Raw genomic sequence first — 24,663 nt, 5'->3', positions numbered from 1 at the left:
ATACTTTTTTGGCGGTTTTCCGCGTTCCTTGTCCCTAACATTAAAATCACCACTTCTGAAACGCTGAAACCATCGTTCACACGTATCTTGCGATAAAGCATGTTCACCATAAGCTTCTTGAAGTAATCGGTATGCTTCAGCAGCAGTTCTCTTTAAATGAAAACAAAAAATTAATACTGTCCGCGAATGCTCTTTATTTGGTACCAAGTTCGACGTACAGTGGATCACAAAAATATTCGGACACCTACTAGAATTCGTTTATTATAGGTTTTAATGGACTGTGTACTGAACGGTGAAGAAAAATTTAATTGCCAATGAATAGATTCAATCTTACATACTAATATTTAATAAATTCGTAAACAAAAAAACATATACAACTAGAGAAATAATAACAAATCTGTTTAAATAACATTTTTATCAAATCACAAAAATATTCGGACGCCGATTTAAACATGACAAAAAACGGTAATAGTTGCAATTATTCTAAAAATTAATATTTCGTATGACCTCCATTTTGGTTCCGAACCTTTTGCAATCGGCGTGGCATGGAAGAAATTGATTTTTTTATAAATTGTGTATTAATTTTAAGCCATTCTTCAGTTAATACTCTTTTTAATGTTTCTTTATTTGTAATCTGATGTTGTCGGATTTGAACGTCTAATTGATGCCACACATTCTCAATAGGGTTGAGATCCGGGGATTGCGGTGGTGTTTTTATCACATTTGGACAGTTATACAGGGTGTTTGGTTCACCGATACATATCCGAAAGGGGGTGGTAGGTGCGATGATTTGGAATGTATTGAACCATATATACTATTATACAAAGTGTTACGCATTTCGAGATATCGTCATTTTTCCAAATTTTACCATTTTCGCTGTTTACTTCCATATAAGTTAAAATAAAAATTTAGCTGAATGTTCGATCTGGCTCTACCTTTTTTCACATAAACTTGAATATGTATTTTATTGATATCAAACATCTAATGAAGTCTACATATTAAAAAAAAAATAATGTAGCCTTTTAAAGTTCGAAAAAGAAATTTCTTAAATATCAAACCTTGACTTTGTAAGCGAATACAAGAAAAGGTGCAAATGAAAGAGACGTTCAAATATCTCTAAAAACTTATTGAACTAATGCTCTTTCGAATGATATATTGAAAGACTCAGATTTAATGTCGCATAAGATATTTAATTAAAAAAAAATTAAAAATGCGGATATGGCGATTTAACAATATGAATAAAAATTAATTAGTAATTATTATTTATACATTAATTATACTATTTATTTAAGATTAATTATTATGCTCGAAATGAGATCCACCATTTCTGATACAACATCGGCATCTTCGTCGCATCTCTGTGGTGGTTACTCCTAGCTTCATTTCAACCTTCATGACTTTTGCTGCCCTATTAATTTTTTGAATGAGATGGTCTCGATCGTGAATTTCTTCATTGTATACCAGTTCCTTCATTCTTCCCCAGATATGATAATCTACTGGGGTCAGATCCGGAGATCTAGCAGGCCATAATATTGGTCCGTTTCGCCCTATCCATCTTTCGGGAAACTGATTATTTAAAAACTCCCTTATTGTTTTCCGATAATGGGCAGGACATCCATCGTTTTGAAATATGATTTCCGTTCTTACATCTAAAGGTATATCGTCCAAAATATCTGGTAAATGATTTCTTAAAAATTCTAGGTAATTTTCGCCATTTAAATTGTCTGGCAAAAAATATGGGCCAATCAAAAGCCTGCCTATTATACCAGCCCATACGTTCACACTAAATTTATGTTGAAACGAAGTTTCTTTTTTCATATGCGGATTTTCTTCAGCCCAATAATGCAAATTATGAAAGTTGGTAACTCCTTCACGGGAAAATTTAGATTCATCCGTCCATAAAATCCTGCGAAGAAATCTTCCATCTTCAATATCCGCATGTAAGATAAATCGACAAAAATGTGTTCTTCGGATTGGATCTCCCTCCTCAAGTCCTTGCACGGGTGTGTAATGAAAAGGGTGCAATTTCTCAGAGTGTAGAACTGACCACACCTTCCACGTAGATACGTTGAGTTGTTCAGCTACTTTCCTAACGCTTGTAGTGGGCTCTGCTTCAAACGTATTAAAAATTTGTACGTCCACCTCAGCGTGATATTTTTGGTTATTCGGTCTAGGATCTTGATGATATAAATTCCCAGTTTCACTCATTCTACGATATGTATTAGCGAATACTTTTACGTTAGGTACTCTTCTTTGAGGAAATCTTTCACGATATAAACGCTGAGCGGCAGCTGCGTTACCGTCAGCTCTGCCATACATAAAAAGTATATCAGCATATTCAACATTTGAATATGCAGCCATTAATCTAAATCGTTAAAAATGAAATATCACAGTATTATACGAAATAAAATACATCGATTGACCACTAAAAAAATTTTGAATAAAACACTGTCTGTCATATCTCGTTACTAAGCAACCCAGTATCATGGCTTACCAGATATTTTATTTTATTTTTATATTATTTTTTTTACGGACCAATATTATGGCCTGCTAGATCTCCGGATCTGACCCCAGTAGATTATCATATCTGGGGAAGAATGAAGGAACTGGTATACAATGAAGAAATTCACGATCGAGACCATCTCATTCAAAAAATTAATAGGGCAGCAAAAGTCATGAAGGTTGAAATGAAGCTAGGAGTAACCACCACAGAGATGCGACGAAGATGCCGATGTTGTATCAGAAATGGTGGATCTCATTTCGAGCATAATAATTAATCTTAAATAAATAGTATAATTAATGTATAAATAATAATTACTAATTAATTTTTATTCATATTGTTAAATCGCCATATCCGCATTTTTAATTTTTTTTTAATTAAATATCTTATGCTACATTAAATCTGAGTCTTTCAATATATCATTCGAAAGAGCATTAGTTCAATAAGTTTTTAGAGATATTTGAACGTCTCTTTCATTTGCACCTTTTCTTGTATTCGCTTACAAAGTCAAGGTTTGATATTTAAGAAATTTCTTTTTCGAACTTTAAAAGGCTACATTATTTTTTTTTTAATATGTAGACTTCATTAGATGTTTGATATCAATAAAATACATATTCAAGTTTATGTGAAAAAAGGTAGAGCCAGATCGAACATTCAGCTAAATTTTTATTTTAACTTATATGGAAGTAAACAGCGAAAATGGTAAAATTTGGAAAAATGACGATATCTCGAAATGCGTAACACTTTGTATAATAGTATATATGGTTCAATACATTCCAAATCATCGCACCTACCACCCCCTTTCGGATATGTATCGGTGAACCAAACACCCTGTATAACAACCATTCTTTCACTATTCGAGCCCTGTGCTTAGGATCATTGTCTTGATAAAATTTAAACCGATCCAGTAATCCCATTTTTTCAGCACTTTTTTTAAGATTTTGCTTTAATAAGTTAAGGTAATATATCTTATCCATTATTCCCTCAATAAAAACTAATTCGCCCACACCTTGCGATGATATACACCCCCAAACCATTACAGAACCTCCTCCGTGTTTAATCGTGGGACATAAATTGTTGTTATTTAGCTCAGTATTTGCTTTTCTCCAGACCATTTGCCTGCCATCCGATCCAAAAATATTAAATTTAGATTCATCGCAAAAAATAACGTTATTCCAGAGAGTCCTCATCCTTAGAAATGTGTTCAGTGGCAAATTCAAATCGAACTTTTTGATTTTTCTTACTTAACCAGGGCTTTTTCCTGGCTACACGACCATAAAAACCATGATCGCGAATACATCTTCGAATGGTCTCCGCTGACACTTTTTTTTTATGAAATTTTTCCATTTCCATTTGCAACTTAGGGGCACTCATTTTAGGATTTTCTCTCACTTTGTGCATAATAAGTCGTTAATCTTGTTCGTTAAGAATTCGTAGACGGCCTGATTACTTCAATGGCATCTTCATTTTTATACTTCGATATTGTGTTCCCTCGAGCTTTTATTTAGATTTACCATAGCACTTATTTTTTGGCATGAATAACCTTTTTTATAATTGAAATCACTAACTGTCTAATTTCGAAACTAATGTTCTTATTTGCGATACGACCCATTTTTCAGATGATTGTTTTGCCCCGGAATACAACTACCCGTTTATACCCTGAAGCAAAGGTTCACAAAACAAAGGCCTGGTAATTCGGTAACATATGCACTTTATTTTGATTATCGGATATTGGTCAGAACCGCACTGGCTGATAAAAATTGAAGAATATAACGAAATAAATAGAATGAGGTTATTTGCGTGTGGTTGGCAAGAGAATTTGGATAAAACTGAAAACTGGAAAATTCTTGAGATCTTTTTTCTTTTTGTTTCGGCGGTGGTGGCAACCAAGTTCATAATTTTTTAGCCTCCCTCCGCCTACGTACACGCCAATCAGAACTGCCGTAGACCGATTCCCACGGTACGGTGTGCCTGTTTTATACTAAGCTATGGAAACACAAAACCTTAAAAGGTTTTTGCAATCACTATCTAAAACCAGTGATTTTCGTGAGGCCTGGCCAATGTAACAAGGATTTCTCACGCCCTGGGGCCATGTGCGAAATCTGCCTACGGTTCCTTCGCGGTGGCGTCCATACAGCCCTCAAGTCTCATAAACTAGATACAGTTTGACAACCCACGCATATAACATAGAACAGGTGGGAATTAGCCAAGTCCACCAATATATAGGATTATGAACAATTACCGTTGGTCCTGACAATGATAATAAATTGAACTTCGATAGCATACTATATGGACGTGTACGAAAGTGATTCATGATATAAAAATTTGTTAGACACTAGTAAAAAAAACTGTTGCCTTGCAAGCAGGTAAACAGCGTCCGAATGTTTTTGTGAAATTAAAAATATGCGATAATTTTCTAATTTCATAATTTTCTTTCGATTTCGATGGCTTTATTTGAAAATTAAGGTCATGTTGTGGTAGAAAAAATATCTTAGAAATTCATTATTGAATATTTTTTGTCTAATTCTTTCAAATATCCATTTAAAACGGTAAGTATAATTAATTAGATTTGCTGTCTGAATATTTTTGTGATCCACTGTATTGAACACAGTACAACACTACTATGCAAACACTTTTACAATTTATCATATAGTCGTGGCTATCACTTGTCGATGGCTAAAAATTAAAAAAATTAAAAAACAATCATTATCCCAACTCTTGTACTGATGCGCTATCGATTTTTCAAATCCGCATTTCATACTTGTATACCTGGTATATGCGACACCCACTTTTAGTCACTAAGTGTCCATTACACGACGCTTAATTTTGCCTACTATTTATCAGCTATATTAATAACCTATTTAAGAATTGTTGAAAACAATAAAGCATCCCCAAGAATCCCGATTATAGGTTCATCCAGTATAACAAAGCTATTTTTTTTGCCGCGCTAACACTCATTTGAATCATTCATGAGAGGATATGACTTTAAAACGTATAAAAAAACTTTACAGCCTTTTACAAAAATATAGCTTATTGGTTTATAATACGATATGCAAGTGATAATAATATGGGGTAAATGAAATAATATGGGGATGTCTTAAACAGTAATGGATACAAACTTGGTAAAAAAAAAAATCCGCTTTTATGGAAATAGTTTTACGATTCTTTTTAAAAAATCGCAATTTTCGAATTTATTTTTAATTTTTTGCGGAATTATAAGTAAGACATAAACGAAGATCAAAGTTCAATTTTATACAGGGTGTCCAAGCGAACATTGAATATAGGAGATTAACATGGGAAATTGGTTTTTATTTTTTTACGCCTGTACGGATTATCCAATTGAAAAATTTTTATATGGAGGTCATAGTATGCAAGACCGGCTATCTTTCAGTATTTTTTTCAGTCTTCTAGTTACAGCCGTTTTGGCTCAAAACGCCTCCAAAATTCAAAAATTTGAATGTCCCGCGTAACCGTTCGGCGCCATGATTGGTCAGAATTAATGTCAAAACACAATGTCGCCAACAACGTAAGCGTAAACACCCCATTTCAAATTAATTTTCCCTTTTTGCTGATTTCTAACTTATTTAAGAATTAATTCAGGGAAAAATCAATGGAAAACCTGAGGATAATTATTATGTGGTCTGCTTTGATGTCCCTACGGTAAATACGCAAGTTTCTTATTACCCCATAATGATAACACAAAGACATAACCTAACCTTTTATCTCACTTACTAGACAGAATCTTCGCGGGCAATTTTAAATTTAATTCAAAACAAAACTTGCGTATTTACCGTAGGGACATCAAAGCAGACCACATAATAATTATCCTCAGGTTTTCCATTGATTTTTCCCTGAATTAATTCTTAAATAAGTTAGAAATCAGCAAAAAGGGAAAATTAATTTGAAATGGGGTGTTTACGCTTACGTTGTTGGCGACATTGTGTTTTGACATTAATTCTGACCAATCATGGCGCCGAACGGTTACGCGGGACATTCAAATTTTTGAATTTTGGAGGCGTTTTGAGCCAAAACGGCTGTAACTAGAAGACTGAAAAAAATACTGAAAGATAGCCGGTCTTGCATACTATGACCTCCATATAAAAATTTTTCAATTGGATAATCCGTACAGGCGCAAAAAAATAAAAACCAATTTCCCATGTTAATCTCCTATATTCAATGTTCGCTTGGACACCCTGTATATGTTTCAATATGGTAGCTTTGGCGAAAAATGATTATCAATTGTTTGTTCTGCATGAAATATGACAACAAAAGCTAATTGCAGTCATCTTCTAGAAACTTGATGCAATAGAAGAAACACGACAACATTGGTAAAGATTTTTTTGAGAAAGCGTTTAAGCTATATTTATCAAATCCTTTTATGCGGATTTACCCTCCAGTGTTGTCGAAAATATTGGCCAAACCGTCAATTTCAAACGTATTCTTGGTATTAAACATTCAATTGCGCAAATTTGCTGTAATGTATAATTTCTTAAGGTACTGAGATACCAATAGAGGCTCGTAAAGCAGGCGTAAAATTCATTTGGCCGAATCCTAAGCATTGAAAGAGAGAACACTACATAACATAGTGCAACTACTCTGGGATATAATTACCAACACCATGGAGAAGAATACTGAACTTACCCCAGAAATGCGCATGCGCAGTTACAAATATCACATGTCAAAACAAGAATTTTATATTTTAGTCCCAATCTATCTTCGTCCTCGTTTTTATATACAGATGTGTTAACTTTTGATGTCTATTTAGATAGTCTGTTTTTAGATTAGGCAAGAGTTAGACATTTTGACTATAGCTTTAATGAAAAACCAGCTTATTAAGTCTAAAAGGGCAGGCAGCAATAATGGATTTTTGCCAGTTACTGCACAAGGCCAAGAAAAATGAACAAAATGTGGGGGTAAGTGATTTTCAAAACTATTTCTACCTGGCCCCCTTTGGGGATGTGAAGAGTGATGTTGCAGGTGGTTGTAAAGATACTCATTATATCGTTGCAGTTATTTTTTCAGTTTTATCAAACTGACCTGCAGAGAATTATTTAGAGCAATCAGGTTCAGAGGCACAAAACCAAATTTATTGTGTCTTACTAAGTAAATGATGGGTCTTGTAAAAACAAGCTTAAAGCCCGTTCTATCTTATACACATACAAATTTAGATTTTTCCTAGCAAATCTACAATGCATGTAATTGTTTGCCTTAATTATAAGTATAAGTGAATTTTTTGGAACTTATGATCTAGAGTAGATAAAAGTTGATCTCTACTAATTTTCAGTGAATAAATTGAACCTATTGATTACCAGACACATTAACTAACAATAGGCAGCAGTAATACTACATACCAAATAGTAATATACTAGTTACTATACTCAAATATTAAATACTACTCAAAATAAGTTTGTAGATAAAGATTTATTATGAAATAGTTCTTTACTATCTAAAACTAATTAACAAAGCTAGGTATCCAAATTATAACATAGTTTTCCAATTTACAAAGTTTATTATCTCCAAAACTACTTTAAATTGACCATTTATTTTAGAAAATCCTCATCAAGATCAGTGATTTTGTTTCATCATATCTTATATCCTTTTTAGGGCAGATATTATAGCACCAAATATGAGCCACCTAAAAAAGTAAAGAAAGAGACTAAAAATCTTTCAGACAATATAAAAAAATTTCTTGCAAAGAAAGAGGAAGAAGAACGAAAGAAACAAGCTCAAGAACAGAAGAAAAAGGAGGAACTTCTTGCTCTTAGATCACAGGTAAATGAGAAAATGTATTTGTTAATTTAGAGACAAGTTACAAATTTTAGATTGTATTTCAATTAAACTTTTAATACTTGCAAGAAATTCCTATAGACTATTACCTATGGTATCAAATGATCATTTAGATATGCCCCTCCAAACTAAAATATATAATAGAAGAATTCATGCATGATCATTTCTCCTTAAATTACTATACAATGTTAAGCCCTTAATTTTTATTAATTTATAAGGTGGTTTTCATAGGATTATTCATTAGTAGAGATAATAAGGAATTAAGGAGTTGGATAAACTTGGCCTTAGATGTTTCTTCTTAAATTAGGAACATCACCCTATTAACTTAAACCTGTATAAGACAAGACTCTTTTATTAATTAAGTCTGGAAACTTTAGGATAAGAAGGCAACACGTAGGGTAAATGTTATGCTAAAACGAACCAAATCAGCCAATCAATCAGTGATTGAAGACGCGATAGATAAAACTCATACTGCGGTCACTATGGCAGGTCCTGATCAGCCCGACGAGGATGATTATGGCTATGTTTCACAAGAGGCCTCTGCACTCTATGAAAAAATGATGCAAAAATACAGTCAATTACCTGAGGAACCCAAATTCAAAATGTTCAAGAAGAAGGCAAGTTATATACTTTTGTTTCCACATTTTTAGTGTTTTATACATAATAATGAGTATGATGAAGTAAAAATTTCAAAACATAAACTTGCATACAAATTTACTGTGAAGTTTTTCCACTTAGTGAGTAGAAATAGCCAAAAAATAAATCATAGAAATGAATAAATTAAGTTAAAAAAAGATTTGATTTTGAATCGAAAAATTCGTTGTACTTCAGTGTATTGTGCCAAAAATTTCCATTTTAAATAATTTTTCACAGAAAATAAATCTTCTATTCGGTTCAACTATAACATACTTTTCATATTATTGAAGTACTGCTGAAGAGTTAATTTTCTCTTTCACTAGGTTAGCACAAATTTGAATAATACCAAAGACAGAGTAAAAGCCGCCTTGGAAAAAGAAAAGCAAGATGCTATGTTACCCCGCAAACGAAAAAGAAAGAGCAAACTTGAAGATGGTCAAGAGGTGGATGAAGAGATAGAAGATAGAGAGCCTGAGGTTAATATGAAACAAGGGAACAGGAAAGAAGGGGATACAGTCAAATCAAAACCGAAGCATAAACCTGCTTCTCCACCCATGAGTTTCACTGAAATTTTGAAAATCGCCGCTCAAAAACAACACGAACCCATAGTAATTGAAGTTAAACCTCAGGAAGAAGAAAAATTGTACACAAAGAAGCAGAAGAAGGAATTGGAGCGTGAAAAGGAGTTCCGGGAGAGACGGGAAAAGCGGGATAAGGAGAGATTACAACCTCCTGGGAAGACTGAAACCAATATCCTAGAACGACAGTTGACCAAATCAAATTCCACGGAAAAAGTTATTAATAATAACCATGTTGAGAAGAGTGTCTTAAAGCAACCAAACTTTGGGGCGATACCCTTAAAAAAGCAAGACAAAACTAGTGAGCGTAGTAGTAGTAACAGCATCAAAGACTCTAATTCACGACCAAATTTCAATAAAAATTTAAATAATATCGCAAGTAAAAAAGATGATATTCAAAAAATTGCCAAAAGTGATATGAATGGCGCAGTTCGATCCGAGAATGGAGCTCGAAAACAGATACTATCAGGAAGGAAAAGCGAAATATTGAAAAACAGTAAATTACAATTCCGTGACAAGCCAAAAGAATTCCCACCAAGAGATCTGATGACCAAGGTAAAATATTACGTGTTAATCTGATCGCTTTTTTTAGACATTTTTTCTAAATAATATTTTTCAGGACAAACCCAAACAATTGCAACTTAAACAATTTCCCCCACGGGACGTTCGAGAAGTCAAAAGGAAACCATTACCAGTTAATAGAGGTAAAAACACTAAAAATGTATTTAACATAAAAAATTTAAAAACTTCCTTTGTGCCTATTATTTTATCAAATTTAAATACATCATGTGGTTCAGGTCGTATTTTGGACGACGACGATGAAGAATATGATTCTGAAATGGACGATTTCATCGACGACGATCCAGAAGAAGGCGATTACTCTAAATACATCAAAGAGATCTTCGGCTATGACAAATCCCGATATCGAGATAGATATGATGATGTGGATAATATGGAAACTAGTTTCGCGCAACAGATGAAAGAAGAGGTGATAAGCACCAAAATAGGTAATCAGTTTCCAAGCAGCGTCCTAATTTTTATACAATTTTTTTTTTGTTTTCAGGTATTATGGAAGACCTGGAGGATATGAAAAAAGAAGAAGAAGAGAAAAGGCGGAAAGCAATGTTAAAGAAGAAGATGCGACAGTGATCATTACCTTTTTTATAATATATTCTTTATAAGACATTTCCTTTTATAAATATCTACCTTTCTTTAGTGGTAGGTAATTTATTATAGACAATTGAATGTTTTTTTTCCGTTTCTTTTTGGTATGTGGTGTAATTACTTATAATAACTATAGGTATATTAATTATTGTTAATCCACTCATCTTGTTGTGCTTACGTACCAAGATGTATTGTAAATAATCTCTATTGTTTTTGTATAATATTTGTGTTTCGTTTTAGCACAATCGGATTCATTAGAAAAACACATTGAAGGTCGCAACCGACATCAGTGAAGGATCAGAATATTATTTATTATTAGAGTTGAGAACATTTCTGATCTGTTGCTATTAGCGATCATTCCAAATCAGTGTTCGCCATCATCCTCTACCAGTTGGTATGAGGTTGAAACATGAACAGAGCACTCGAAATTAATTAAAAAAGAAATAACATTGACAGAAATTAAAAATATAAAATTTTTTGTTGGAACTGCCTACTGCTGAGGTAATTGTATCATACGGATGATGCAGAGATGTTGTTTAATGATGGGATATCATAGACAGAACTACAAACGAGGTTAACTAAGTGTACATACATCCGGTGTCTGAAAGCCCATATATAATTTAAGTTAAAAAAAAATTTGAATCTTGGGTCCAAAAGGAAATAACAAAAATTTCTAAATTACAGTTTGTTGGACAAACTTTAATAATGGACTGTGCGTTACAATGACATATTAGCGGTAAAGCTGCTATAGCCCCAATAGTATTTTCCAATAACCGCTCTAGAATAGAGCGGGGCAAGTGAGAATTGATGAGTGCAGTACGTGAAGTAACAATAAATCCATGATAAAACTCTTAGCAAAACATAACATTTGAATTGCTTGAGCTGGTTCTGAAAAATTAAAACCAAAATATTCCTTCGACATCATCGTTTTTGTTGGAAATAGGTTGGTTTTAGGTTGAGTCAAAACGTAACTCTAAATTATAGCAATAAAACTTTTAAAAAGATGTACTTATGGTCTCGGCTTGCTGGAGAATAGTAACACAAAAACTGTTCGCTTGAAGGAAAAAAGTCTATAATCGTTTCCAATATTAATATGGATTTTTGTTTACTTATATAATATTCAGCAGAGAAGGCACCATTTAACAGCTTAAGATCATATTCAAACGACGAGCAAACTTTATTGGTCAACGTCATCATTCATTATTTCAACAGGGAAAAAAACGGGAAATCTGAGTCACATGATAATTATGATTAGATCCATAGTATGAAAATGAGCTGTTAATATTTATTACTATTTTTAGAAGGAAAATAATCTTGACTCAGATTTTGGGTTTAAAACTGCCGCCAACATTTTTGATGTGCATGCGCTATCATATGTGCCACCATTTTTTTTGTTTCCGATGACTCCTAGTGGCGGAATCTGTCACTACATAGACAAACGACTAATGTCAAGCATCTTTTTTGATGGCTGTATTTTTCACTTTCAAGAATATTTTGCCTAATTTTCAAAATAATACGAATATTTAAGCAAAATAAATATCTCCAAAATTATAGTGCCCAAGAACACTAATTGAAGTATCATTACTTTTCCTGTATATTAAATCGTAAGCCAAGAGGTATCATGGGAAGTGACGCGCTTAGGTGAATGGTAGTGCATGCTACAACAGACCCAAAAGTGAAAAATCCGGGAAATGTGATTTCTCACGTTGTCGATTTATTAGTAACCTGAGCTTAATTTTTAATTAAAACATGGAAAAGAAAAACGTAGTCAAAGATAATGAGAAACCCCCAAAAGACGAAGACTCTGAAATCGTTTCCAAAGATGCAAAAATTGAAAAGGACATAGATGCAGTAACTGACGCCACGGCTACAGAGTCTTCAGCGAACAGTAATGTGATGCGAAATGGTAACGTTTCTCAGCCTGAAGTGTTAGAAAATAATGAGGATCACAATAGTACAGAGGAGCAAGAGCAAATAGCAAGTGTTTCTGAAACTGAAAAAACTTCTTATAATAAAGCCACAGAGCCTATTTTAAACAAAAAGCCTACAGTGGTGAATGCTGGAGATAAATTTCTTCGCAGCACACGAGGCACTAAAAGGAAGGCCGATGCTCGTGTCGAAGGTATTAACACTTCGGAAAATGAGAGTACAGATCTGGCCACAATTGAAACTACTGAACAGAAGGAAAATGTTGGTGTTGTTAAGAATAATGTTCAAGTAGGAGATGATTTAGGAGGTAAGAGTAACCAAGTAATTATTTGTGTACTAAGGTAAATATGTATGTTTATAAAATAACACTTTCTCGTCAGCAGACTATTAGTATTTACATATTAAGTATTGCATTACTTACATACAAAGTGCCCCTTTGTTAATCTGAGGAATGATTATTATCTTGATTATTTGAAGAGTTATGAGGTCAGTTAAAATAGGATAAAGCTGCGTAATTAAATACTTATTTAGAATATATGGAAAACATCATTGTCAAGATACAGAGTATTAATAATTTCCTTTTTAATTAAACTTTTGATCATGGTCCTAGTTTTTTTGAATTTTTGGCACAAATTTGGTTTGCCAGTTGCTCTTTATGCTAGAGCATAGATGGAAAAATATACATTTTTTTTTTTAAGTCAGGCCCCCATTTTATGAACCCAGATTGCTTTGAAGTAGGTCATTAATTTCATTTCATTATCTTAATTAGAAAAAAAGTTATTTTAAAAACTATTTAAATAAGAGAACCCTTTTGGAGGATCATATTTCAATAACAGTTCTTCATAAGGCCAGTGTATACGGAAACTTTTTTTGTCTCTACATTCACCTTAAGTTTTTTACAAACTTTTCCTAACACTCTGTATCTCACAGAAAATAATTTTATATTACTTGGTTAAGACATAAATCGTTGATTCTAGAAACTGAATAGATATTTTTTACATGTCTTATGTACCCTTAGAAGACTCATGGAATAATTTTCAAAGATATATTTTTTGACATTTGATACAATCGGGGCATAATTATACACATCATTCTTTGCATATTTTGAGAAAAATAATGGTAAAATTAGTTATTAGTGTATTTACTTTATGTCGTTTTTGGAGCTTTCCGAATTTGTGTTCACACACTACTTTGCTACTTCTAAAATAAATTGGAATTGCAAACAAAACTAAAGGCATAATTGTGTAGGTAGCAAATAGTGTGGATTAATACTATGCTCACTAAGTAATCTCTTCTAGTTGGTGCGCTACTAATTTCAATTTGATTCACTTAGAAATTAAGTATATATAAAAATATCTTGTGATGCGAAAAATCTATTTCACCCTAAAAAGCTAACAACCATAAACTGCAGTATAGGGGTCTTATATGTAATGGCTTATTATGACTTTGTATTTGTGCACCGATCACATAAGTGTGTGCACTACATATCATAAGAATAAAGCAGGAATATAATTCCCCAAATACACATTATCGAAATTTTTCAAAATTAATAATATTTTCCATTCACATTTTATTTTTTATTCTTACCTAGATAGAGTCTTTCTCTTTTTCAGAGGAATCCATTTTAAAATCTGTTTCATCCACAGATGAAATGGGTAAAGGTAAAAGGGCGCGGGTGCCCAATAAAAGATACAGTGATATCATATTATCTCCTAACAGAAAAAGTGGAGTGCTCCCAAAACTAGTTCCAGAAAATGCCGGTAAGGTAGACGAAATCGTGGTTCCCGTAGTTGTTACACCAAGTAGTAGTGCACCCTTTGTAAAGAGGGGTCGGGGGCCTAATACTTCTCGTGATGATTTACAGGTAATATACCTCCTTGATTTCAGTTGATTTCAGAATTTTTTACAATATTTCTAATAGGACCCAAAATATCTAAAACCTTTTAAATATGGTTGGAAGCGTGAGCTAGTATGGCGCTCCACTAGTACTTCCACTAAGAAAATGGGTGATATTTATTATTACACTCCAACTGGACAAAAAGTACGTTCTTTTCGGGAGTTGGCGGATCATCTTGACAACAAAAATCTCTCGCTTGATAATTTTTCATATACCAAAGATCTCTTGGGTGTCAATGACCCAGAGAAGGAAATTGAGAGGGAAGCTAAGATTCCTCAGAGTCAAAGTGTGGGTAGGGACAGCCCAATCCCAAAACAAGCTGAAATAAAAAAAAATAAGAAGGTCTGTATTTCATTTAAGAAATTTGGAGGTGTCTAACAAGTTGATTCAGGTGGAAAGCCTTAAAAATATGGCAGCTGCAGAAACTGGGAAATCTGTAGATACACCCAAGTTGATTACTCTTGGCAAGGGCAAGAAAAGAGCTTCGGCGAACACTCCCGAACCTTCTCCTGTAGTTAAGAAGAAAAAAGAGGAAGCAAAGGAGAGTCCTGCAAGTGTTGATTCAAAGGTGCGTTATTTGCTGGTTTTGTTTGTACCTGTAGGTAATCTGACGTTTGTCAGCTACATTTAAAATTAATTTTTGTATCGCAGTAATATTAATTGTGCTTTTCTATTAATTTGCAGATGGAGAGAAAAAAGAACATTTCAGGCAAGAAAATGAGATTATCCAAAAAAGCAGAAGAAATAAGTGATGCCAAACCTTCCCCTTCACAACCTTCAAGGTCCAGTCCAAGAAAAACCAAGTAAGTGTCATTATTTTCTTTCGTCTAACATTATCATTAAAAAGTCGTATAAACAGCAGTTGTATTGGATATGCAGATTACGCAGTACTACCTAATCCGAGCCAACCTGTTGCACCCTTAAATCCCCCCTTTTCTCCAATATTACAATTAAAAAATAAGCGAAATCTCAGTGTCCTTAATTCTACAAATTCCGTTAGAATCATGATGTAATTGAACACTTCTAGCAAACCATGTTCGATGAACTGCGAAGGGGTTCAAGGAATTATTCCGACTCTGCAGTGTAGAATGTGTTTGTGCTTGTACCACCACCAGTGTGTCGGAGTGAGCCCTGGTATGGGTCTTTCCTACATCTGTAAGGTAAGTTGATTTTAATAATGTCAAGTTTCAACTTGAATGTTAACTTGAATTACTAGCTAGTTTCCATAGAAATCAAGAATTCAACTAATACTAAAGCTCTATTTCAATGCTTCTATGGAAATTAGTTTACAATATGGTGCAGAAAATTAAACTACCCTGTATAAGTGACCGCAGATCAAAGTCCTGGAAACTTTGCCAAGTAAACTGCTAAAACTTTGGCACTGACAAAGAAAATTTGTAGTTTCTACTTGGTATTAAATATATCCGAAAATAAGAAAGAAGATATTTGAGTAATTCCCGCTGGTTTTATTTAATTAGTAGAAATAGGCAGAAAAATAAATTGATCATAAATAGTTGCAAAATAAAGCAGTTGATTGAAAAAATGAAGCAAAAAATGAAATTTTGTTTCCTTGTTTAAAATGTAAGTTAAAGTCAGCATACAGAATAAATGGATAAACAATTTACCTATTTTGGGGTAGAATTATTTTAAAATCACTTTCTGCAGATGTAAAAATGTGCCTGCTATTTCCAGAAAAGTATAAATCTTCTCTTCAATGTATTCAAGATGTTTGGCATAAGTGGAATTGTTCAATATTAGTTTTAAAATTTCAGATAGATCAAATACTTAATGTAGGGAGTGATGTTTTTTTTTCTATATCATGCGAGTAGAAGTAGAATATTAAGATTTTAGTCTCCAATAATTTACACAAATTGTTGAAGATTAACGAGTCTTAAAACTTGCTTATAATAGCGTGAAGATTGCAAGATATGTTGATTGATAGGAAATATTGAAGGTGTTCGATTTAAAAATATAGGTTAAGTTTGCCACACTTTTGTAAGCTTTTATATTTTCTTAAAATTTTAATTTTGCTTTAATTTTATTTGATCAAAAAATTTAAAGATGATGTGATTAATTCTCATTAATTAGGACTGCCGTGAAGAAGAGCCAGCAACAACCTCGACTACCCCTCTAGTTTCGCCCCCACCTCTCACACCAATAAACACTTTAAAGACCGTGACAGCTTCTGCAAACACCACTTTGCCGAAACTTCAACGTATTCCAAGAACTGACTCCTCCGACCCACCGCCAAATTTGCAATCGATTCCCGCTCCCCCTCCGCTTGTAAAAGTGAACAAAACGGTCGAAGGGCCACCAATTCAACAATCATCAGAAGGCTGCAAATCTCTAGTGGGTTCCGTGACTTCCTGGTTACCGCACAATTCAAAAATTGTTAATAGTGAGGAACCGGCCGAGGCACCAAAGCCGCAGAACATCGAATACATTGCAGGGAGGAAATTCTTGGTTATTCCGAAGCATAATGTCATGTCAGTATCCTCCGGGAGGTCCTTTTTACGATCCGAGAATTCGGTAACGCCCAATGTTCTTCAGCCAACGGAACTCCCTCATATTTCAGCTAGTTTAGGGCCAGCTAAGATAGCAGATGAAAATGATAAAAAAATGGGCGAAGACCCCATGGATTGTGACGGCGTTAATGAAGGTGAAAATAGAAACGAGTGAGTTTCTGATTTGCTGCGAAGGTCCAATAAAGAATCCGATGATACACTATAATTTTGTTTCCGTTTTCAGGCTTTTTTTCGCTTTCGAAAATCCTCCCGTCCTAACCCCCAATCTGCGTAATCTAGTCCAATACTGTATAATTTAGTTTATTTATTCTTTTTACAGGTTTATTCAAAAAATTTTAAGTTGTTTTGATTATCAGGTTCCTACTAGAAAGTTTTAAACGGGCTTTACGAAATTTTGGCATACATTAACGTATCCCGCACTAAACTCCATTTATTGTGCTTTTAGTTTTTTTTTTTAATAAGCGTCATAACCTACCATCATCCATCACTTAATCCCTCATAGTTATGTATGCCAAAGTTTTATCACACAGACAAGCCTGAAAGTGGTGACATAATTATATTGTCTCCATCATCTAGTAGTAGCCACCCTCAATAAACCTTGACATTTTTCAATACTACAATTAAACATTTGCAGGGCTGCCCAGCAGTCTAATCCCCCAATTGAGGCCCAGCCTAAAGAAGTGAAACGAAACTTAAAATTGAAGAATCTGACGGCCCATGAGAGTCGCCATGCGAGTATCGAGGAAAAAGTCGACGTGAAAGCGTGTTTATTGAGAGATTCCGCCTTAATGTTCGGTTCGTTATTGCACGCTTTTCAATATTTGAAGGTGCAGGATCTTTTGAGGGCCGGCTGTGTATGTCACATGTGGAGAAATACGGCAAATGACCCGAAATTATGGAAGACAGTGCGAATGAAGAATTCTCAGGTGCACAGTTTCGAGGGATTGGCCAATGCCTTGAAGAAACAAGGCACAGTTCACTTAGATTTGAGGAAAATGTTGTTGCCCAGTAACGGGGATGATATATGGCCCGATTTCTCGAAAGCAATCGCAAAGGTGGAAAGTTTGCAGAAAATTGAGTTTTGCAGGTAATGTATAGACAAAAGAGTTCTTAACTGGCAAGCCCAAAGTTTACGGATTGTATGAATTAAAAGCCACCAGACTAGAGCCGTTAAAATATCTGTAATATCACATAATGAAATGAAAGAAGAATTGAAAGTTTGTCATCGAATAATTGTAAAGTCTACTAGTTAAATTGTTTTTGAATATAGTTAACATTAAGCTTTGCGATATGTACAGTGACAACACAATATACACTTCACATATGCCTATAGAGAACCTTGAACGAATTGATTTTCCATATGAAATTTCTTCTCACGTTTGCGGTGCTAGAAGAAAACTTTTGAGATTCTCTACATGCATCTGTTAGATGTCACAAATGACCAAGTATATTATATATTTTTTTTATCTAAATAGATGTCCTGCCTCTGTTGTTGAACAATTAGCCATCTCCAACTCTAATTTGGAAGTAATCAACGCCGTAACGATAAAATGCGACTCGTTGAATCTAGATTCCTTCAAATCACTATCTTGCATAAGCGAGCTGAGACTAAAATCAACATCAGGGCTCAAAATCAGTTCAATAGATTCGCTGAAGGAATTGAAAACATTGAAAATCCTTTCTCTGACATCGGTAATAGATTTACACACGTTGAATCTTAACGTAATTGGCGAACTTACCAATTTGGTGTCTCTGGATTTGGGTGAGTGCTATGATTTTCCCAAGAACTTCGGAGAAGATATTTTGCAGAAGCTTGACAAACTCGAGAAATTGCGGTTGGAAAAGGTAAACAAATACTGATATTTGTATATAATTTTTTGTTTGAATGCTCTGATTAGGGTCAGGGGACTTGTCACACGTTTGAAATATTGGAGTCTGTGAAAAATATGAACTGTTTAGAACAATTGGAGCTGGTTAATTTCGATGTTAAGATGGGTTTCGATAGGGCTCTGGGTGCTTGTAAAAACATCAAGAAGCTGATGATTATTCCCACTTATATATCTCAGAGTGCCACCACCAATAATATGGTTTTAGCTGGAGTGTTAAGATTAGAAGGTAAAATTTTAAAACTATAACCGTTCTGGTGTTAGCATTTTTAATTAGTTGCTTTTAATTACATGCATCATACAAATAATTTTTTCCTACAATATGCAGCTTTACAAGTCGTTTATATACTACCCTTCCTTATTAGGAAGTCTCAGTAATTTTGTCTGGGGCGTAACTCTTGAACTTCTAAGAGTCACGGAGCTATTCATCGATCAATGTGAAGATACGACCAATAAAACGAAGAGAACGAGTGGAAACGGAGATTGTATTCCTGTTTTGAAACCGGTCCCAGATTTGTCCAACGGTAATCAAATTCAAGCGGCCAACATTCCCGCACAAGTGGAAATCTTGCCTCTTCCCAACCTACAAAAGCTGCTTTTGAACAGTTTGCCTAAGACCCGAGTGAAGATTTTAAAAATACCGTTTCACGCAACGTGGCGCCAGACCCTGACGGATTCCCTGTGAAATAATTGCATTAAGAAAACTTGTGTGGTGGGCATTTTTTGGTTACAGGAAAAAAACATTTAGGATTTGAATATTAGAGATAAATAAGAAACAGCGATTGTGTGGACTCTTCAGGTCTCCATGCATAGTTTGCGGGATATGTGTATTTTATTTATTGTGTCAATGTACAGCCTGTAAACACAGGCAATACATTGATTAAAGCACCCGAATGTCAAGTAGTGCAAACGTCTCAATTTGTAGTAGTTGCCCCGACATTTTCTCATTTCACTTTTTATCAAATCCGCTTGGAAATGTAGCGCGTTAGGTTGATAGAATTGTACATGCTTTTACATTGTACATAATTACACTTTCATTAATTAGTTAACGTTCTATTTTTTCTCGTCTTTCCCTTAGGGCGAACACTTATAAAGTTTTATTTCTTTTTTGTGGATGTATCTCGACGAATATTATATAACATTACAAATATATATATATTTTTTATGATTTAATGATGGTAATTCCCTTATGAAATCCATACATTATAAAGAATTCGTAATAGTTAAAAAAGCATTAATAATATATTTAAATACTTAAAGAGCACTTCAAACAATGACAATTACTTGTAAAACTCGTGTTCACTTTCGTCCTTCTTAATGTTGTTCTTATAGCCCTTCTCAAAATCTTTTGGTAACACGATATAGCGATTTTCTCTGACCGCGTGCATACCCGCTTCCTGGCAAATAGCATTAATGTCTGCTCCAGAAATCTTATCCGGCCTTGCTACGTAATCTTCAAGATCAACCTGTTGAACAAAAAAACTCCATATATGAACTTGTGAAAGTCATTTTCAAACTTACCTCCTCAGACAAATTCATTTTTGAAGTGATGGTACTGAAGATTAATCTTTTCTGCCTCCTATCGGGTAAGGGGAATTCGATTTTTCTGTCCAAACGACCGGGACGCAATAAGGCGGGATCCAGCGTATCAGCTCTGTTTGTTGCCATTATGACCTTAACATTGGTAGTCTGATCAAAACCATCCATTTGATTGAGCAGCTCCAGTAAAATTCTCTGCACTTCACGATCAGCTCCAGTTTGAGCATCAAAACGCTTGGTAGCAATTGCATCAATTTCATCAATGAAAATAATGGCAGGAGAATTTTCTTTGGCAAGCCTGAATACATCACGCACCATTCTGGGCCCTTCACCTAAGTACTTTTGGACAAACTCTGAACCAACTACTCTAATGAATGCAGCTGTAAATAAATGATTATATAAATAACATAAATAGAACTATTTTTCTACATCTGCCATAAACTTAAGGGAGTAATTTTTATGTCAAAGTAACGAAAAGAAATTTTATAGAAGAAATAATCCTTTTATGCAAATTTAATTTCTTATTTTATCCCAAGCATTTCCCAATATTTATATTGTGTGTTTAGGTTAACACTATATATATATTTACCAGTAGTATGATGAGCCACAGCTTTAGCCAACATAGTTTTACCACAACCAGGAGGGCCATACATTAAGACACCTCTAGGGGGATCAATACCAATTTGCTTGTACAACTCAAAGTGAGTTAGAGGCAGCTCAACAGCTTCTCGTATTTCCTGTTTTTGCATGTCCATCCCACCTGAAATTTAAATACAAACATGAATTACTTTATTTATGAATTTGATAATCTATTCTGAACTACTAAAGCCATTTCTTTTTTGGTGATCCAATAAGATACCTTTGGTGACATGGAGAATTCTAAATTGTTTGTCAAATGTCCAAAATAATTTTTAAAACTGTACATAATTCTTAGATCCAACATAATATTGACTTAAGGCACTTACCAATATCACTGTAGCTAACATCAGGCTTTTCATCAGCTTGTAACATACTAATTGATGAATCAGCTTCTGGAGGAAGAACATCAACCAATGCATTGCTGTGCTTGTGCAAGGCCACACTGGCACTAGGTTTCAATAACTCTCGATCAATAGTTGACAGAATCCGTACATAGTAATTGGAGCCAGTGGTTGACCCCACAATACCAGTATTCTGATCAACGGCCTCCAAAAACTGGCCAATCACCAAAGGAACAGATTGGATCCTTTTGACCTCTTCTTGAGCATGGAGATACTCTTTTTTAAGATTCCTTTGCTCGTCTTTAATGTACTCCTCCTGGACTTCAAGAAATTCAAGCATTTGCTGCAGTTTCTTGTATTTGGTATAAAGATCTTCAGTGTCCAGATCCTGGAGAGATTGTTTTGTGGTATCCGAGGGGCTTCCCTCGTCCTTGAAAAGGTTTTTTCAATTGAATGAGTTAATGGATAACGGTTAATTATTGATTAACTAAAAGAAAAACTTACCTTTTCAGGCACAGCTACATCCATCGCTTCCATTTTCAATGACTGGTCAAAAACTTTGAGCTTTTGTCTTTAGTTTAATTCGTTACGTTTTGAGGTTAGGGAAATGTCATTTTGACATATTAATAAAAGAAGTTTCAAATTCGCGTTCAGTATTTACCAGCAGTTGATTAACCTTCCGTAGCGCTTTAAGTGGAATTCAACCATTTTTATAACCCTTGAATAGTAGCAATCTAAGTAGAATTGTGGTGGTGAATGCGGATAATTCTTGTGATTGATGATTTTTCATTTTAAATTATTTTATTTTATTATTTAAGTAAAAGTAGAATAGTAAATTCAAAAACCTTTTAATTTACATTATAGCTCCTCTTTATCATGAACCACTTAGCTGAAGGTAAAATATATTGTTTTCTTTGGAATACATATTCAAGTCCACATTTCAGAAAAAGCTGATGCAATCCTACCAAACAGCTCTGTTCTTTCCAAAGAAAAGAAAACTAAAAAGAACCTAACTAATAAACAAGACAAGGCCTCTTCAAAGGAACAAAGCAATAAATTGACTGAAAAACAACTTCGAAAACTTGAGTGGGAAAAAAAGTTTGCTGAAGAGAAACTAACGACAAAAGAACCAGATGTTGATGGAACTGTGAGTAAAGCTGAATTAAAAGTGAAGAGGCGTATGCAACAAGAAGCCCAACGACAAGCTAAAGCTCAAAGCAGTATTAAGCCGACATTAAGTAAACAATCTCAACCTCAAGAAAGTTGCCAACTGACCCCAGCTAAACCCATAGTTAAAACCTCAATGGTGGTTGAGAAAAAAACCCTAAAAAAACTACATGACGTAAATAAACCTAATTTAAAACAAGTTCAATTAGTGAGGCATTTATATGTAACTCCCAGTTCAGAGCTGCAGCTAAAGGCAGTGAATTTTAAGGGTATTCCTCCAGTGTTTGTCAAATTAGGTGTACAGTATTCTGAGAAAGTAATATTAGGCTCAAATGCCAGATCTTTAGCTTTATTGAGAGCAGTCAAAGGGCTCATCAGTGAAATTCAAATCCCTCCTAAGCAGGAGTTTTGTAGATATGTTGAGACAGTTTTGCAAACCTGCACTAACTATTTACAGGTGAGTTGATGACATTCTTTTAATTTAAGATAGCAAAAAAGTTCAAGGTATATGTATACAGATCCTCAATTGAATTTACTTCAGTGTTATTATTAATTACTATATGCAAACAAAAATGAAATTTTTGAAGCTATCAGCTCAGAAAACAATATGAACCACCAATTTTGTTAACAAATTATGGTGTTATGGAGGCATTTGCCTTGTTAAAGACCCTTTAAAGCTAAGTACAGTGATAGTTGCTAGCCACATATGTACACTCAGATTGGTACAAGACAAAAATCCTTTGTTACATCACAATCCTCAGTTGCCATGAGAGAATAACACAGTACTATTCAGAAAAATATTTTCAATGGCACTTACATTTACTTATAAAGAACTGGTTTAGACTCTCATTAAAAGGGTAATTTCTTAGAATTCTTTGTGATGATTATTTAATAGACAATTCTCTGTAAAAAGTGGTGGTGTTGTTATCAAAAGTAAGAAATCCCTAGGATTGCAGACCAATGGCAGTGTCCATGACGAATGCCTTAAGAGCATTTAAGCTTCAGCTTAGGAGCATTGACACCAACTTATCAGATAATCACAAAAGGGCAGCTTTACTTGAATCTGTAGACACTTACATTCATAATGACATCATGAAGGCTTGGGATGCAATTTGCTTGAAAGTGAATACAAAAATTGTGAATGGAGACATTATTTTAACTTATGGGTGGTAAGGTTTTTCTCACTTTTTGTTTAAAAACAATTCAAACATTTTTTTTTTGCAGTTCATCACTAATTAGACAAATTTTACTATTGGCAAACACCTATAAAAAAAAATTTTCAGTAATTATAGTAGACAGTCGGCCACTATTAGAGGGTCGAGAAATGCTAAGAAGACTGGTTAGTGCCGGTATTAAATGTAGCTATGTGCTTATAAATGGTCTTAGTTGGGTAATGAGACACTCCACTAAAGTTCTCCTTGGGGCTCATGCGTTATTGGCGAATGGTAGTGTTATGTCCAGAATAGGTACTGCCCAAGTAGCATTAGTTGCTCAAGCATACAATAAACCCGTATTAGTATGTTGTGAAACGTATAAATTTAGCGAACGTGTTCAAACAGATTCATTTGTATACAATGAAATTGGTTAGTATCTGTAAATACGTAATTGCAACATTCAAATTTATCTCCGATTCATATTTAGGAGACCCAGAGCGTCTTTTATCAATTGACACCTCAAGTACGCCCAGTCCTTTGAGGAGTCAGACAGAGAACCCCAAATTGAATATTCTAAATCTTTTGTATGATGTTACGCCTCCAGACTTGGTGACTGCAGTGGTCACAGAACTGGCAGTTTTACCTTGTACAAGTGTACCCGTTGTTTTACGAATTGCTGGTGAGAATGCCGTATAAAGATTTGTTTTAATATATTGAAGTTGTATTTTCAAGTATATCTGTTATAATGGTATCTACAGTTGTCCACATCTGATTTAAATTTGATGTACTTTTGATTGCATGATGATTCAGGGATGAACTTTCTGAATAAATGTATAAATCGATTCTATTTCCCACTCCCCTTCCACACGAACTCCGCTGTAGCATGTAACAAAATCGTCGGCAGAAGTGACCGAATAGCGT

General features: G+C 34.2%; 5 protein-coding genes across 8 annotated transcripts; 3 read left to right on the top strand and 2 right to left on the bottom strand.

Annotated features, from left to right (window-relative positions):
• Positions 1-742: 742 nt before the first annotated feature.
• Positions 743-2,846, bottom strand: LOC136344036 (uncharacterized). Its single transcript, XM_066291101.1, has one exon. The coding sequence runs from the start codon at positions 2,359-2,361 to the stop codon at positions 1,294-1,296; it is 1,068 nt and encodes a 355-aa protein (XP_066147198.1). The 5' UTR covers positions 2,362-2,846; the 3' UTR covers positions 743-1,293.
• Positions 2,847-7,194: 4,348 nt separating this feature from the next.
• On the top strand, positions 7,195-11,669 carry LOC136343938 (protein SPT2 homolog). Of its 2 annotated transcripts, XR_010732881.1 has the most exons (8): positions 7,195-7,413; positions 8,105-8,272; positions 8,665-8,904; positions 9,247-10,056; positions 10,121-10,205; positions 10,299-10,508; positions 10,565-10,719; positions 10,906-11,669. XR_010732881.1 is itself a non-coding variant. In XM_066290953.1 (7 exons), exons 1-7 carry the CDS (start codon positions 7,360-7,362, stop codon positions 10,648-10,650), a joined length of 1,653 nt encoding a protein of 550 aa, XP_066147050.1. In that variant the 5' UTR covers positions 7,195-7,359; the 3' UTR covers positions 10,651-10,886. The 2 variants fall into 2 exon arrangements, 1 of the variants encoding a protein (XP_066147050.1); XM_066290953.1 differs by lacking the exon at positions 10,906-11,669 and having other exon boundaries at positions 10,565-10,886.
• Positions 11,670-12,087: 418 nt separating this feature from the next.
• On the top strand, positions 12,088-20,075 carry LOC136343937 (neurofilament heavy polypeptide). Of its 3 annotated transcripts, none has more exons than XM_066290951.1 (11): positions 12,088-12,901; positions 14,241-14,458; positions 14,516-14,833; positions 14,883-15,059; positions 15,176-15,294; positions 15,519-15,651; positions 16,580-17,166; positions 17,651-18,103; positions 18,492-18,861; positions 18,915-19,131; positions 19,268-20,075. In XM_066290951.1, exons 1-11 carry the CDS (start codon positions 12,415-12,417, stop codon positions 19,585-19,587), a joined length of 3,399 nt encoding a protein of 1,132 aa, XP_066147048.1. In that variant the 5' UTR covers positions 12,088-12,414; the 3' UTR covers positions 19,588-20,075. The 3 variants fall into 3 exon arrangements, with proteins under 3 accessions (XP_066147048.1, XP_066147047.1, XP_066147049.1); XM_066290950.1 differs by having other exon boundaries at positions 14,208-14,458; XM_066290952.1 differs by lacking the exons at positions 15,519-15,651; positions 16,580-17,166 and having other exon boundaries at positions 12,090-12,901; positions 14,208-14,458.
• Positions 20,076-20,125: 50 nt separating this feature from the next.
• On the bottom strand, positions 20,126-22,042 carry LOC136343947 (26S proteasome regulatory subunit 6B). Its single transcript, XM_066290966.1, has 5 exons — positions 21,926-22,042; positions 21,407-21,851; positions 21,031-21,201; positions 20,424-20,821; positions 20,126-20,368 (listed from the first exon to the last, which is right to left on the bottom strand). Exons 1-5 carry the CDS (start codon positions 21,956-21,958, stop codon positions 20,183-20,185), a joined length of 1,233 nt encoding a protein of 410 aa, XP_066147063.1. The 5' UTR covers positions 21,959-22,042; the 3' UTR covers positions 20,126-20,182.
• Positions 22,043-22,144: 102 nt separating this feature from the next.
• Positions 22,145-24,585, top strand: eIF2Bdelta (eukaryotic translation initiation factor 2B subunit delta). The gene is made up of 5 exons (XM_066290956.1): positions 22,145-22,316; positions 22,366-23,045; positions 23,537-23,757; positions 23,813-24,171; positions 24,230-24,585. The coding sequence occupies exons 1-5, from the start codon at positions 22,298-22,300 to the stop codon at positions 24,436-24,438; spliced, it is 1,488 nt and encodes a 495-aa protein (XP_066147053.1). The 5' UTR covers positions 22,145-22,297; the 3' UTR covers positions 24,439-24,585.
• The last annotated feature ends 78 nt before the right edge of the window (positions 24,586-24,663 follow it).

Source organism: Euwallacea fornicatus, chromosome 16, assembly GCF_040115645.1.
Source record: "Euwallacea fornicatus isolate EFF26 chromosome 16, ASM4011564v1, whole genome shotgun sequence".
Classification (NCBI taxonomy): domain Eukaryota; kingdom Metazoa; phylum Arthropoda; class Insecta; order Coleoptera; family Curculionidae; genus Euwallacea; species Euwallacea fornicatus.
Note: the sequence above shows the minus strand (reverse complement) of the source record. Positions and strands in the feature narration are given on the sequence as shown.